The sequence below is a fragment of the Aureococcus anophagefferens genome, assembly GCF_000186865.1.
Source record: "Aureococcus anophagefferens unplaced genomic scaffold AURANscaffold_9, whole genome shotgun sequence".
Lineage (NCBI taxonomy): Eukaryota > Pelagophyceae > Pelagomonadales > Pelagomonadaceae > Aureococcus > Aureococcus anophagefferens.
The window spans coordinates 881,593-896,499 of NW_008705569.1; the positions used below are offsets into that span (position 1 = coordinate 881,593).

At 71.3% G+C, this 14,907-nt stretch overlaps 3 protein-coding genes across 3 annotated transcripts; 1 reads left to right on the forward strand and 2 right to left on the reverse strand.

Annotated features, from left to right (window-relative positions):
- Positions 1-92: 92 nt before the first annotated feature.
- Positions 93-927, reverse strand: AURANDRAFT_4442 (hypothetical protein; the record flags this gene model as incomplete). The annotated part of the gene is made up of 3 exons (XM_009038610.1): positions 93-326; positions 418-582; positions 619-927. Coding segments are annotated over 3 exons (708 nt in total), but the record flags the coding sequence as incomplete, so codon positions are not given.
- Positions 928-2,715: 1,788 nt separating this feature from the next.
- On the reverse strand, positions 2,716-4,077 carry AURANDRAFT_64214 (hypothetical protein; the record flags this gene model as incomplete). The annotated part of the gene is made up of 1 exon (XM_009038828.1): positions 2,716-4,077. The coding sequence occupies one exon, from the start codon at positions 4,075-4,077 to the stop codon at positions 2,716-2,718; it is 1,362 nt and encodes a 453-aa protein (XP_009037076.1).
- Positions 4,078-4,871: 794 nt separating this feature from the next.
- On the forward strand, positions 4,872-14,349 carry AURANDRAFT_64215 (hypothetical protein; the record flags this gene model as incomplete). Its single annotated transcript, XM_009038700.1, has 7 exons — positions 4,872-6,374; positions 6,574-7,020; positions 7,237-7,554; positions 9,218-9,381; positions 9,445-10,159; positions 12,248-12,882; positions 13,083-14,349. The coding sequence occupies 7 exons, from the start codon at positions 4,872-4,874 to the stop codon at positions 14,347-14,349; spliced, it is 5,049 nt and encodes a 1,682-aa protein (XP_009036948.1).
- Between the last annotated feature and the right edge of the window lie 558 nt (positions 14,350-14,907).

The following is a 14,907-nucleotide window of genomic DNA, read 5'->3' on the forward strand; positions in this document are numbered from 1 at the left end:
CGGAGCACGTCCCGGTCCGCGCCCGCGTCGTGGGTGACGGAGATGATGGCGCCGTCGTTCTGCGCGCCCGTGTCCTTGGCGTCGTGGTAGTCGTAGTCGCGCGCGGAGAAGACGGTCGCGAGGTAGCCGCCGTGCTGGATCATCACACCCTGGGGCACGTACTCGTGGGACCGCACGACGCACTTGAGGCCGTTCATGTGGCAGAACGCGCGGCTCACGTCCGGCCCGAAGACCTTGACGTCCAAGCCGCGCTCCGACTCGTGCACGCCCCGCGCCTCCTCGCCGTCGCCGCGCCAGTCCGGGTCGCTCCAGAGCAGCTGCCAGACCTACCGAGGGCGATAGGGTCGGATTTTTTTTTCTCGTCTCCCGCGAGAATCGCGCGAAAAAGCGCCCCCGTCGCTCGACGCCGCGCGAGACCAGGGGGTGGTCCCGGGGCTCCTCGACGGGGTAGGGGATCTCGGACAAATCGCCGAGGGTCCACTTGCCGTCGCCGATGCCGCCGTGGACGACGAGCACGGCGGACTCGATGACCGTCGCCACGGGCAGCCAGTGGAAGAACTCGGCCTGGATGACCTTGAAGACCTCGTCGCCCGCCCACTCGCCGAGCTTGGCGCGCACGTCCGCGTCGAAGCCGCTCTCGCCGCGCGCGGACATGCCCGCGTTCATCTCCGCGGACTCGTGGTTGCCCCGGTTCAGGTGGATGCGCCGCGGGTAGCGCACTTTCAGCGCCGCGAGGAGCAGCACGCACTCGAGCTGGTGGTGGCCCCGGTCGACCCAGTCGCCGTTGAAGACGTACTCGCAGTACTCGACGTCGCCGCAGCGGTGGCTCGGGCAGCCGAACTCGACGAAGAAGAGCAGCAGGTCGCGGAACTGGCCGTGGATGTCGCCGAAGATCTTGCAGGGCGCGCGCGCGACGTTCAGCGCCGGCGACGGGTTGTCGCGGAGCGTCGCGCCGACGGCCCTGAAGAGCGTCTTCGTCAGCGCCGCCGCCGCGTCCCGGTCGCTCGCGCCCAGCAGCGTCTGCGTCAGGCACTCCGGCGCGTCGTCGCGGCGCGTCGCGCGGTGGCCGCCGCCGCCGACGGCGTGCGCGAGGCCGCCCATCGCGCCGGACGCCAGGCCCCCCATGGCGTGCAGCGGGTTCGACGGCGCCGCCGCCCGCTCGCTCCGCAGGTGGGGCGGGTGCCACAGCAGGTCCGGCTCGTCCTTGCGCTCGCCCGCGACGCGCCGCAGGAGCGAGATCGCGTTGTCGACGACGGTCTCCGCGAGGTCGAACTCCGGCGAGCCGGCGGCAAAGAGGGACCCGCCGATGCACTCGGCGACGTCGCGCCCGGCGAAGCAGGGGTCCATGTGGAAGTGGTCCGCGAAGGCCTCCTCGTGGCCCGCGGACGGCGCGTCGCCCGCCGTCGCCGCGACCGACTCCGCGTGCTTCAGCGCCGGCTTCCCCAGGTGCACCTCGACGAAGCGCGTGTCGTGGACGACCTTGTGGGCGAGGTCGTTGCCGACGTGGTTCACGCTCGCCGTCTTCGCGTGGCCCGTGAGCGCGCTGAGGAAGGGGCTCCGCGTCGCGCTGTCCTCCACGGACATCTCGACGACGGAGAAGGCGTCGGACATGGCCTTCGTCAGGCCCTCCGTCGGGTCGCCCATGGCGCACAGCGCGCCGGTCGACCGAGGCGCGACGCGGGCAGCTTAGGGCAGCTTAGGGACCCGATTTCCGGATGGCTGGTCTATCGCATCGTGACTGATCACTGGTTGCGAGTTGCAGTGGATACCCCGTCGCTTGAACTTTTGCAAGCCAAGACAAACTTTGAAGAAATCCTAGCTTCTAGAGGGCTAGAGACCGTGTCTCCGCAGGAGTATTTCAGCGGCCGATGATGGAATCTCCACCTTAGAGGGCCCCGCGCTCCTCGAATCTGCAGCGACGTGAAACGATCCCAGTGGCTTTGAGGTCCGCAAACATGCGGGTGAGGCACATGAAAAGACGCGACATCCGGACGATTGCGAGGCGACGCAAACGGGCAGCCTCAGGGGGTGGAATGAGGCGCGGCAGCTTCCCCCGACCCGATTTTCGGTCCCCTTCGAGTCACAGAGCGTCGGGAATCGTTCGTCATGGGGGCGACCAGGTGCCCTCGCGGCAGCTCTTCGACTCGAGCCGATTTGATCGAGATTACCTCACCGGCTCCGAGAGGCGCGCGGCGCCGCGGGCGACACGGTGCTCACCGCGCAATGCATGAGGCGAGCTGTCTGGCGGAAATTCGAAGGTGGTCTCTGGCAGGGCATGCCGGGGGCGCATGCAAAAGTCCGCCAGACAGCTCGGACCTCAGCACTAATGCGAGCCCCTCGTCGGTCGCCCCCCACCGTTAACCGCCGTTCTCGTCGTCCACGGGCTGCCCCGACGCGAACTAAGTTGCTCCCCATCGACCGATGGTTTTTCCCGAGCGACTCGCAGCCGGGCCCAAGGCGCGACATGGTCCACAGACCGAGCGCCGCGCCAAGTCCTGGAACCGCTGCATCGCGTGCCCAAACCTGGGCGAGGCGGCCAGGATCAACCAAGTGATGTCACGCCGAGCGTCAACATGGCAGAGTATCGACTGCAACTCGCAACCAGTGGATGGAAACGGCAAAATGACGAGCGTGCAGGGCATCGTCGGCTTGGGCGTCGGCTACGTCTTAAGCTGTAGGCCGCGCTGGGAACGGCGGCGATCGCGAGGTCGCGGACTACGCCCGGCGGTCGAAGACGACGACGGCCTCGACGTGGCGCGTCATGGGGAACAGGTCGAAGGGCACCGCGGACGCGACGGCGTAGTCGCCGCCGGCGACGAGCGCCGCCGCGTCGCGCGCGAGCGTCGCCGGGTCGCAGCTCACGTAGACGACGCGGACCGGCGCGAACGCGAGGAGCTGGTCGAGGAACGCCGCGGACGCGCCCGCGCGCGGCGGGTCCATGACGACGACCGTGTCGCCGCCCGCGAACTCCGCCGCGTCCGCGAAGAGCCGCTCGGCCCGGCCCACGACGAACGTCGCCACGCCGCCGAGGCCGTTGCGCGCCGCGTTGCGCGTCGCCGCCGCGACGTTCGCCGCGGAGACCTCGACGCCCCGGACCGCGTCGAAGTCCGCCGCGGCCGCGAGCGCGAAGAGGCCGCCGCCGCAGTAGCAGTCCAGCAGCTTCGTCGCGCCGGAGCGGCGCGCCTCCGCGACGACGTGGTCCACGAGCGCCGGCAGCGCGTCGTCGTTGTTCTGCCAAAACTCGGAGGCCTTGTGCGCGAACCGCAGGCCTCGGACCTCCTGCTCGACGACCTCGTCCGGGTCGACGGCGACGCCCGCGGCGTGGCCGCGGAGGAGCAGCGTGCCGCCCGCGGGCGCCTTTTTCGCCCGCGCGCGGCGCGCCGGCGCGTAGGCCGCCGCGCGCGCGAGGAGCCGGTCGCGGGGCTCGGCCGCGAGCGCGCGGAGCCGCTCGTTCACGGCGTCGTCGGCGATCGCGCACGCGGCGACGTCGACGAGCCCCCGGCCGCCGACGCGCTGGAAGCCGAGGGCGCCGCGCGCCGTGACGTGGGGCGTCAATTTCCTGCGGTAGCCGTAGCCGCGGTCGCCGCCGCGCGTCGCCTCGACGGCCACGCCTCGCAGCCCGCCCACGCGCTCGAGCGCGTCCCGCAGGAAGACGCGCTTCCAGCGCCGCTGCGCGTCGAGGGTCAGGTGCTGCAGCTGGCAGCCGCCGCAGGCGCCGAAGGACGGGCACCGCGGGACGGCGCGGTCCGGCGACGGCTCGAGCACCTCGACCACGGCCGCGCGGCAGCTCCGCTTCCTCTCCTCGGTGACGCGCGCGCGGACGACGTCGCCGGGCGCCGCGAACGGGAGGAAGACGACGACGTCGCTGCCCGTGAGGTTGCTGCGGACGCGCCCGACGCCGTCGCCCAGGCTGCTCAGGGAGTCGACGCGCACGTCGATGATACTGTCGGCCTCGAAGAACTTCGGGGCGCGCGTCGCCCGCAGCGTTAAGGATGCGGCGCGGCGCGTTGATGATGGCGGCGCCCAGGGCGTCGCGAACGGCGCGACGAGGAAAAGTAGGTAGTAGCAGGCCCTCATCGCGCTTGCCGTGGTTCACGATCGACATCAAAGTCAAAAACGGAAGCGCTGCCGATGTCCGTCGATGTGTGAGAGCATCCCACCTCGTTAGAGCGATGGGGAAGGCGACGGTGAGCGTCGCGCCGGCGTCGCCGCCGCGGCCGGGCCCGCGGAAGCTCATGCCGCGTCCCGGCAGCCGCCAGTACCGCAACCGGCGGAACCGCAAGACGTCGATCATGGCGAACGAGAACAACTTCCAGCTGAGCTACGACCAGCAGTACATGCGGCAGAACGAGTTCCCGGCGCAGGACAACGCGCTCTTCCCCGTGCTGCGGCCCTTCGGCGCGCGGCGCCAGTGGTGGGACCTCGGCCTGGGCCTCTTCCTCTTCTACAGCGCCGTCGTCACACCGTTCACGATCGCGTTCATCCAGGACCCGTGCGCGATCGGCGAGGCCTTCCGGGGCCGGCGCGACGGCGCCTGCGTCTACTTTTGGTGGGAGCGGCTCGTGGACCTCGTCTTTTTGGGCGACATCCTCGTCAACTTCAACACGGCGTTCCTCGACAAGGACAACTGCGAGTGGGTCCTGTCGCGGCCGCGCATCGGGGCCAAGTACGTGCTGAGCCCCTGGTTCTTCATCGACGTCGTCGCCATCGTGCCCTTCGAGCTCTTCGGCCTGGCGAGGAACGACGCGGCGGCGACGTCCGTGCGGCTGCTGCGGCTGCTCAAGATCGTGCGGCTCCTGCGGCTCCTGCGGGTCCTCAAGCTGCTGCGGCTGCTGGGCAAGTACGCGACGCGCCTCAAGGTGTCCTACCGCATGCGCGCGATCCTGAAATTCGTGGTGTATATCGTCACGACGAGCCACTGGGCCGCGTGCCTCTTCCGCATCGTCTCGAACCGCGCGTACGCGTACCCCGACGACGACGAGAGCGCCTCGCGGCGCGCGCTCCGGGGCGACGACCGCGACAACCCGACGTGGCTCCGCGAGGAGGGCATGCACGGCGAGACGCTCTGGGCCCAGTACGGCGCGGCCATGGCCTGGGCCGTGAGCGCGCTCAACGGGTCCGCGAGCGCGTACACGGGCGCGGAGTACTGCGTCGCCGTCGTCGTCATGATCCTGGGCTGCATCGTCCTCACGCTCATGATCGGCGAGATCGCCAACGTGTCGACGAGCCTCGACCCGGCGGGCAACGAATATAAAAGAACCATGGACATGTTCAACTCGTACATGGACGAGCGCGGCTTCCACAAGCAGCTCAAGAAGGAGCTTCGAAGTTACTTCATGCACAGCGAGGGCCTCTTCCGCGAGCAGCACTACCACGACATGCTCAAGAACCTGTCGCCGCAGCTCCGGGAGAAGCTCGCGCTCGCGAACGTCGGGCCCTGGATCAAGTCCGTGCCCGTGGTTCGCTACGCGCTGATCAAGGCGAGCGGCCTCTTCGTCTCCGCGAAGGTCGCCGTGAGCTCGCTGGACCCGGACGACGACGACGACCCGTACCGCGGCGGCGTCGTCACGGGCCTCCCGCAGTCGATCCACATCACGGTGACCTACAACGACGGCTCCGTGGAGTTCCACGTCGACGCGGGGAGGTTGCACGTGCCGCGCTACCTCCCCTTTGGGCGGCGCTTCAACGCGGCGAAGCGCGCGAGCGAGCTGCTCATCACGGACCTGGCGACGCGCATGACCGCGACGCTGTACCTCCGCGACGACGCCATCGTCGCCATGGGCTCCTGGCTCAACAACATGTACCTGCTGGTCGACGGCCAGGCCGTGAAGCGCGACAAGAGCCGCGTGCTCCACCGGCCGCGCGTCGTCCGCCTCGACGGCGCGTCCCACGACGTCATCGGCGAGGACATCACGATGAAGCTCACGACGGAGCGCGAGCTGTCGCGGAACCACGAGGTCACGGCGCGGTCGACGAGCCACTGCCTCTGCCTGAGCACCGTCGATTTCCTGGATTGCATGGCGAAGAGCAACTACAAGATGCTCGTGAGCCCCATGAAGCGCTACGCGGGCTGGCTCATGCTCCGCGAGTACTGCGTGTACCACAAGCACGTCGTCACCGAGCACATGGACATCTTCTCCGCCGCGCACGCGAAGCTCTTCGCGCACCGCATGCAGATCAAGGTCCAGGAGGACGCGACCGCCGGCGGCGGCCGGCTCCGGGGCGCGCTCCAGGGCAAGCTCGGCAAGCTCCTCGCCAAGGTGAAGAAGGAGAAGCGGGACGGCGAGGCGAGCGACCCGTCGAAGGTCTCCGGCGCGTTGGTCGCGTCGCGCCTCGCGGCCCAGTACATCGCCAAAATGAAGGAGCGGAACGCCGTCTTCAGCAGGGCAGGACAAGAGAGCGAAATTCCCAACTTCAAAGGCTCCGATCTCGGCCGTTTTCCACTCGTTTCGGCTGATTTTTGGACGAGCGATCATCTCTCGGAGCGGTCTCGAAGCATGGATGCTTTTCCGGAACGCGCGCGCGCGGAACACTCACGTTGAAGCGACGTTGAATCACTCTTGTCCTGCCCAGGTCTTCAGCCCGCGCGCCATGCCTTGCGAGGAGACGGCCAAGGAGGTTCTCGGCGACGCGGGCCTAGGGGGCCTGCACGAGCGGAGCGGCCAGACGGGCCGCGTCGCGGCCGGGGCCCGGCCGGCCGTGCCGCGCCTCGCGATCGCCGAGCCAATCGACGAGGAGCCCCCGGCGCCCGAGCGGGACGACGACGACGACGACGACGACGACGACTCGGCCGCGGCGACCGTGGACGCGCTCCGGCGCACCGTGGACCGCGCGGGCCGCGCGGCGCGGCGCGTCGTCGTCGACGGCGACGCCGCGGAGAGCCCGCGGTCCGTCGAGGAGCTCAAGTTCCAGTTGCGGGCGTCGATCAACGGCTTGATTTCCGTCTACAGGGAACTCGACCCCGAGGCCCTCGCGACGCCGGGCAAGCGGCGGAGGAAGGTCGGCCAGCTCGGCAAGCACGTCCCACCGATTCCGGCGGACTGGGTCCGGCTCTTCGAGGGGGCCCGGAGCCCGCCGCGGCGGCCCTTCGACGCGCCGGACCCGCGCGCGCCGCCCGAGAGGTAGCGCCACGCGTTAAGCCCCATCGACGGTGCGCCGCCCGAGAGGTAGCGTCACGCGTTAAGCCCCGTCGACGGCGCGACGCCGTTGGCCACCTCGACGAGGACGTCGCCGTAGGTTTGCGGCTTGCGGAGCACGTGCGCGAGGCAGAGCGCGGACGAGGCGCCGGGCGCGAGGGGCACCCAGGCCGTCGTCGCGCCGCCCGGCGGCGGGATGGGCACGTCCGCGCTCCCCAGGGGCTCGTCGGGCCGCGGGTCGGGCCGCGAAGCGACGAGCTCGACGCGGACGAAGCCGCAGCGCCTCAGGCAGCACCGCGAGCCGAGCGCGACCGCGGGCAGCCCGTCCCAGCGCGGGTCGCGCGTGTCGGCGATGGGCGGCGTCGCCGTGCACCGGTCCCCGTCGAGCGGCGCGCCCGCGGGCGTCACGGGCACGACCGTCGCGTAGGGGCTCGCGGCCCCCGTCGGCGGCGGCCGCAGGTTGCGAGCCGCGAGGACGCGCACGCGCACGACCAGAGACCGGTCGGCGTCGTCGAGCGCGCGCTCGAGCTCCGCGGCGCGCGCGCGGCCCGCGTCCTCCGCGAGGACCGAGCCGAGGCGCCGGCCCGCGAGCCCGATCGTCGTCCGCCACTTCCTGAGCGCGTCCGCGTCGCCGTCGAGGGTGCGGAGATAGATGGACATGCCGTCGCGCGTCGCGACGACGAGGCAGCCGCCGCCGCGCGTCGTCGGCTCGCCGCCCGGCAGGTTCCCCGCGCCCACCAGCAAATCGAAGGGCCCCGACGTCGCGACCGCGCGCGGGTGCGGCGCGACGGTCAGCGACCAGGGCCGCGCGACGACCCACTTCCAGCGCCAGCGCCGGTGGAGCGGCGGCCGCGACACCGCGAGCCAGCCCTGGCGCAGGACGGGGCCCGCCTGCGCGTCCTCGGCGCCCGTGACGCGGTCCGCGACCTCGCCGACGGTCGCCAGCGCCGCGGACGTGTAGTTCGCCGCGTCGGCGACCTTGACGACGTGCCACGCGGCCATGCAGCCGCTCAGCGCCGCGTCGCTCTGCTGCTTCGTGACCGCGTCCGCGTAGGCGGCGCCGTTCGCGGCGACGGACCGCTCGTAGGCCGCGTCGCCCGCGGCGGTCGCGACCTCGCGCACGGCCTCGTCGATGGCCTTGTCGACGCGGCCCGCGGCCGAGCCCGCGGCGCCGACGACCTCCAGCGTCGCCGTCGTCGCCGCGCCGGCCGCCCTCGCGAGCGCCGACGGCGGCTTCGCCGGCGCTCCGGCGCCGGTAGTCGCGCCGAACTTGGCCGACGCCGCCTGCGCGCCCGTCGCGGCGGCCTCGCCGATGACGCGCACGGGCGCCATGGCCAGGTTCGCGACGCCGCCCGCGGCCTGCTCCGCGCGCAGCGCGCTCTCCTTGAGCCGCCGGGCCGCCGCCTCGTCCTTGGCGATCTGCGCGTCCGTCGCCTCCTTCGGGGTGGACAGCTTCGCGACCTGGTGGCCCGCGCCGCGGATGGCCTTGGCCGAGAGCTTCGCGCCGCCGACGATCATTGAGGCCGCGAGCGCGCCTACCAAGCATGACGGTGACGATTTCTCATCGTTTCCCCACCCCAAATCTCTCGAAAATCGTCACGGCCACAGGACGCTGGAGCGCGCCTGCGTGCTCTATCCCGACGGCGACCGCGTTCGGGCCCGCTTTTTCCTCCTCGGGCCCATCCTCGGTTGCTGCGTCGGCGCGCTCGAAGAGGGAGAAGAGCGCGAGGAGGCGGTCGACGCGGGCGACGTCTTCCCGGCGCCGCGCTTCGTCGACGTTTCCCAAAGCGTCCGCGCCGGTGATATCGAAGATGACCGCGCCGCCCTCTTCCGGCACGGCGACGTAGTGCGGCCCCGTCGCGCGGATTTGCGTCAATTCGTCGAGGAAGCACGAGAGGCCGCGCGACGCGTCGTCGACGAGGTGGAGCGCCGCGCAGCGGTCGCCGTCGGCGACGACGCGCAGCGAGTAGGGCTCGTTGTTGACGCGCACGCCGCAGGAGTAGAGCAGGTAGCGGCCCTCCGGATCCGGCTCGCCGACGACCGTGTCGTCCTTCTCGACGGCGAGAAAGTCCTCGGCCGAGGCGGCGCCGGCGGCGACGGAGGCCGACGCGGACGAGGCGCCCGCGGCGACGGCTACCGACGCGGACGAGGCGCCGGCGGCGACGGTCGCCGACGCGCTCGAGACGGACGCCGTCGCGCTCTTCGCCATGCCGTCGACGCTCTTCGCCATGCTCGCGAGCATCGCGTACTGTTGGGGCTTGCCTGCGTTGTCCCACCTCGTCGGGGCTGCGTTGTCCCACCTTCCCAGCTCGAGGCGGCAAGCACACGGCACCATCGTCAACCAGGTCAAAGTCTTGGAGCACCAAGGCTGCGCGATGGCCGCCGCCTCGAGCTCGTCGGCGCACCTCTACGCGCCGCTGCCGGACGCGTCCGGCTGGCGCGGCGACGCCCGCAGCGTCGCCGACGTCATGGACTACTTCGGCCGCTGCCTGACGGACGACGGCGCCGGCGGGCGGGCGCTCCTCGAGTCGAAGCTGCGGCGCAAGGCGCTCCTCCTCGACGGCGCCGCCGCCGCGCCGCGGCCGGCCCGGAAGCGCAAGCGCAGACACGAGCGCCGCGACGCCGACGGCGCCGCCGCGCGCGACGCGCGCCGCGCCGAGCTGCCGACGTGGGCGTCGACGGCGCCGCTGCGCGAATCGTGGCGCGCGTACGCCGTCGCCGTGCTAGGTTCGCCCGAGGCGCGGGCGCCGGGCGCCGGCCGCGCGGCCGCGGGCCTCGAGTCGACGGGCGCCGTGCTCCAGGTGGCGCGCGCGCCGGCGGCGTCGCTCGTCGGCGCCGCGGGCGCCGTCGTCGACGAGACCGCGGAGTGCTTCTTCCTGCGGACGCGGGCCGACGGCCTCGTCCGCGTCGCGAAGCGCGGCGCCGTCTTCGCGCTCCACCTCGACGGCGGCGCGCGCCTCGACGGCGGCGCGGACGACGGCGCGGCGCCCTGCCTCGTCGTCCCGGGCGCGGCGTTCCTCCGCGTAAGTTGGAAAGTTTAGCGGGGGGAACGAAGCACGCCGCCTCAGCTCAGCTCCTCGCACGCGTCGGCGACGGGGGGCTCGTAGCGGTGGACGACGTCGATCGTGTCGCCCGTCTCGATGTCGAGGGAGCCGATCGTGGGCCCGCCGTCCAAGTCGCGGACGTCCGTCGGGTCGAAGACGAGCGCGCCGTCGCGGTAGTAGCGGAGGTTGTTGGCGTCGGCGCCGTGGCGGCGCACGAAGCCCCGCGCGACCTTGGAGAACTTCGTGTTGAGCTTCGTCTTGAAGTACGTGAACGCCGTGTCCAAACCGTTCGCGGGCGCGTCGCTCGGGTGCCGCAGGCGCAGCCCGACGTCCGAGACCTGCTCCCAGAGCTCCGTCGGCAGGTTCGCCCAGCGGGGCCGCGCGGCCTTGCGCCGGTAGAACGCGCTCCAGAACTCGTCCTTCTGCTTCTCGCGCCAGTCGATGCCGCGGCGCTCGCACTCCGAGACCCAGAGCGCCTCCGACGACTCGGACGCGATGAGCAGGCCCCAGCAGGCCAGCGCCGCCGACGTGACGTCGCGCGAGTCGAGGCAGTCGAGGATCGCGAGCTGCAAGGGATGGTGCAGGAGGAAGAGGCGGTGGTCGTCCCTCGCGGGGTCCCGGTCCCGGGCCTTCGCGCGCGCGAGGCGGCTCGACCGCGCCGACGCGAGCAGCGTGCTCTCGCCCGCGTCGCCGCGGCGCGGCTGGGCGCGCGGCGGCGACCCGGGCGGCTCCGGCGGCTCGGCGGCGCGGCGCCGCGGCGACGACCGGGGGCCCGCGGACGGCCCCGCGTCCGGCGGCGGCGCGCGGCGCCGGAGCTCGCGGTGCTCGAGCGACGACCGCAGCGCGCCGCGGAGCTTCGCGATCGCTTTCAGATCCAGGTGCAGCGTCGCCCACGTCGCCGACGCCGGGTCGCCGACGGCGACGCGAGCTTCCAGCTCGTCCGTCTTCTTCCGGTAGAAGCGGTCCAAGGCGTCTCCGAGCGACTCGCGCGACGCGAGGTCGCGCGCCGCGTAGGGCCCGGGCCCGAGGTCGGGCCGGATCTTCAGCGCGAAGCCCCGCTCCGGCAGGCGGTGCGTCGCCGCGACGTACACACCGCCGGACGCGACCTCCAGCGCGTGGCCGCCGACGACCGCGACGTGGCCCGGCGGCACCTGGGCAGCAAAAGAGTGATTCGACGTCGCTTCAACGTGAGTGTTCCGCGCGCGCGCGTTCCAAAAACAGCCTCCACGCTTCGAGACCGTTCCGAGAGATGATCGCTCGTCCAAAAATCAGCCGAAACGAGTGGAAAATGGCCGAGATCGGAGCCTTTGAAGTTGGGAATTTCGCTCTCTTTTCCTGCCCTGGGCGGCACGGGCACGTCGCGCCACGCGCCCGCGCGATCCCGCACGGCGAAGGGCGCCGCGTCCGACCCGCCCAGAATCAGGCGCAGCAGCCCCGGCTCGACCGCGGGGCTCCGCGCGCCGCCGCCGGTGGCCGTGAAGACCGACCGGCTCCGGTCGACGCGGAGCTCGCGGTGGCCCGGCGGGAGCGTTAGAGCCAGGTGGTGCAGGATCGCCGCGCCGTAGGAGTGGCCGAGGAAAATCCCCGCGCAGACCGTCTTCGGGTTCCCGCAGAATTCTCTACAGTGGGGGCCGGGCACGGAGTACTGCTCGTCGGCGCCGCCGCGGTGGTAGCCCCTTAGGCGCCGCTTCCCGGACTGCGGGAGCGCGAAGGTCTGCCGCGCCCAGTCCACGAAGACGGACTCGAGGAAGAAGTCGGACGTCTCGTCCTCGCGGATGATCACGAAGCCGAACCGCGCGAGGGCCGGCGCCCAGGACGTCTCCAGCGGGAACTGGCGCAGCTGGCGCAGGGAGAGGCCCACGAGGGGCGACTCCGGCGGCGACGCGGGGCGCCGCAGGTGGGGCGGCAGCTGCGACGACGCGTCCATCGGCGGCGAGGAGGACCGTCCTCGACGACGTCGGTCCCGCGACGACGCGTTCGGCCGGGACCCGGAGGCGACGACGCCGAAGTCGGCGCTTGGTCGTGTTGCACAGACATTGCTGTGCAAGGCTGGGAGCCGGTGCCCAGCGCGGCGCGATGGCGGGCAGCCTCCTTCTCTGGGCACTGTCCCTCGTCGCCCTCGCGTCGCCGGCGCCGCGGCCCGACACGGTCGCGGCGGCCCTGGACCCGCCCGACGACGACTACGTCGGTCGCGACCTGAAGCTCATCTCCCTGGACGTGACGACCTACGTCGTCGACGACGCCCTCGACGACCCCGAGGACGTCATCGCCTACGACCTCGACGGCGACGGCCAGCCCGAGATCCTGAGCGCCGCCGCGGGCTTCGTGTCCATCTCGAAGAAGCAGGGCGGCATGCTCGACTACGAGAAGGCCGTCGTCTACGCGGACGACGACCTGAGCGACGAGACGTACGAGGGCGACTACCTCTACCCCTGGACGCGGCGCGTCGTCGCGAACGCGAGCGGCCTGGACCACGCCTTCACGCGCATCATGGGCGTCGACATGGACGGCGACGGCGACCTCGACGTCGTCGCCGCGGGTCTGGAGTGGGAGAAGCTCGCGTGGTACGAGAACACGCGGGGCAACGGCCTCTGGTGGGAGCTCCACGTCATCTACGAGTGGCCCGCCGACGCCATCCCGGGCAACTTCGACATCGAGGTCGGCGACCTCGACGGCGACGGCGACGTGGACGTGCTGACCGCGTCCTACTCAGGGCAGGAAAAGAGAGCGACATTCCCAACTTCAAAGGCTCCTATCTCGGCCGTGTTCCACTCGTTTCGGCTGATTTCTGGACGAGCGATCATCTCTCGGAGCGCTCTCGACGCGTGGATGCTTTTTCCGGAACGCGCGCGCGCGGCACACTCATGTTGAAGCGAACTTGAATCACCCTTTTCCCGCCCAGGTCCTACTACACGGACACGGTCGCGTGGTACGAGGCGGCGCCGTCGGGTTCGGGCAACGGCACGAACTGGACCTACCACATGATCAGCGACCGCTTCCCGACCATCGGCGCGACGGGCGTCGCCCTCGCGGACATGAACGGCGACGGCAAGCTCGACGTTTTGGCCGCGTCGCTCGGCGACCGCTACATCGTCTGGTTCGACCGGCGATTAGACGCCGAGGACGCGTGGGACATCGTCGTCGTCGGCGACGGCGTCAACGGGCCCTACGACACGCAGCCGCGCGACTTCGACGGCGACGGCGACACGGACGTGGTCTGCGCGTCGACGAACGACAACCGGCTCGCGTGGTACGAGAATTTGTCCGGCGACGGCCGCTTCTGGCGCCTGCACGTGATCACGACGACGGCGCTGTCCGTCCACTCCATGTACGTCGCGGACATCGACGAGGACGGCGATTTGGATATTCTGTCGGCGAACTTCGCGGACGACGCCGTCGTCTGGTACGAGCAGTACGACGACGACCGGGGCCACCAGAGCTGGAGCCGGGGCGCCGTCGTCGAGGCGGGCGTCGACGGCGCGACGTCCGTCTTCGGCGTCGACATGGACGGCGACGCGGATTTAGATGTGGTGACGGCGTCGCTCTCCACGGAGGGCGTCGACAACGTCGCCTGGCACGACCTGAACCTCGTGCCCGCGCCGACGCCCGCGCCGACGATCACGTTCCGGCCGACGTCCGTGCCGACGTCGTCGCCGACGATCCTGCCCAGCGTCGCGCCGACCATCGAGGACCCGCTCAAGCCGACCGCGCGGCCGACGCACCGGCCGTCGCCCGTGCCGACGCCCAAGCCGACGCCGTTCCGCTACACGTGGCAGGACTTCGTCCGCGACTACCGGCTCTACATCGCGGGCATCATCGTCGGCGTCCTCGCCTGCTGCTGCTGCCACTGCTTCTGCAAGGCGCTCAAGCCCATCATCCTGCTCATGGAGCCCTACTACATGCCCACGGTCACGCACATGCACAAGAAGTGGAAGCGGTCGGAGACGCGGCGCATCATCTGCTACCCGTGCCCGGAGATCTGCCGGGGCCAGGAGCCCGAGGACCCGCTCTACCCGAAGGACGGCGTCGAGCTCCGCGGGGACTACGACATCCCCGTGCGCGTCGTCTACGACGAGCCGCGGCGCAAGGGCAAGACGGAGCTCATCCAGACCGCGCCCCGCGAGATCACGTTCATCCAGCGCTTCGAGTTCTACTCGTGCTACAGTTAAGACGTCAGCCTATCGAGCCCCGCCTCGACGCGGAAGCGGGCGAAGTTGACCGCGAGGACCGCGTGGGCCGTGTAGAGCGCGCGGACGCACGCGGCGACACCCCAGAGCGGCCGGAGCCCGCCGTGGCGCAACGTCCCGCGCCACGCGTCGCCGAGCCCGCGGTACTCGCCGGCCTGGATCTTTGTCTTCAGCGCGTCCGCGGGATTGCTCAGGAATCCCGCGACGGCGCCCGCGACAAAGGACGAGGCGTCCGCCGACGCGTCGCAGCGCCGGGCCAGCGCCGGCGCGCCCAACAGCGCCATCTGGAAGACCGACTCGCGCAGCAGCGTCGCCTCGTAGCCGCGGAGCAGGCGGCCGAGGCCGAACTCCCGCGCGACGCTCGCGCACGAGTGCGCGCCGCCGGAGAGCTGCGCCATGACCTTCGGGGCTTCGACGACGGTGATGAGCGCGCTGCCCAACACGCTCGACGCGGCGATGCACGCCGCCTCCTCGCCGGCGCCCTTGGGCCGCGCCGCGAGCGACGCGCCGTCCGGCCGCGACGCGATGACGAACCGCTCG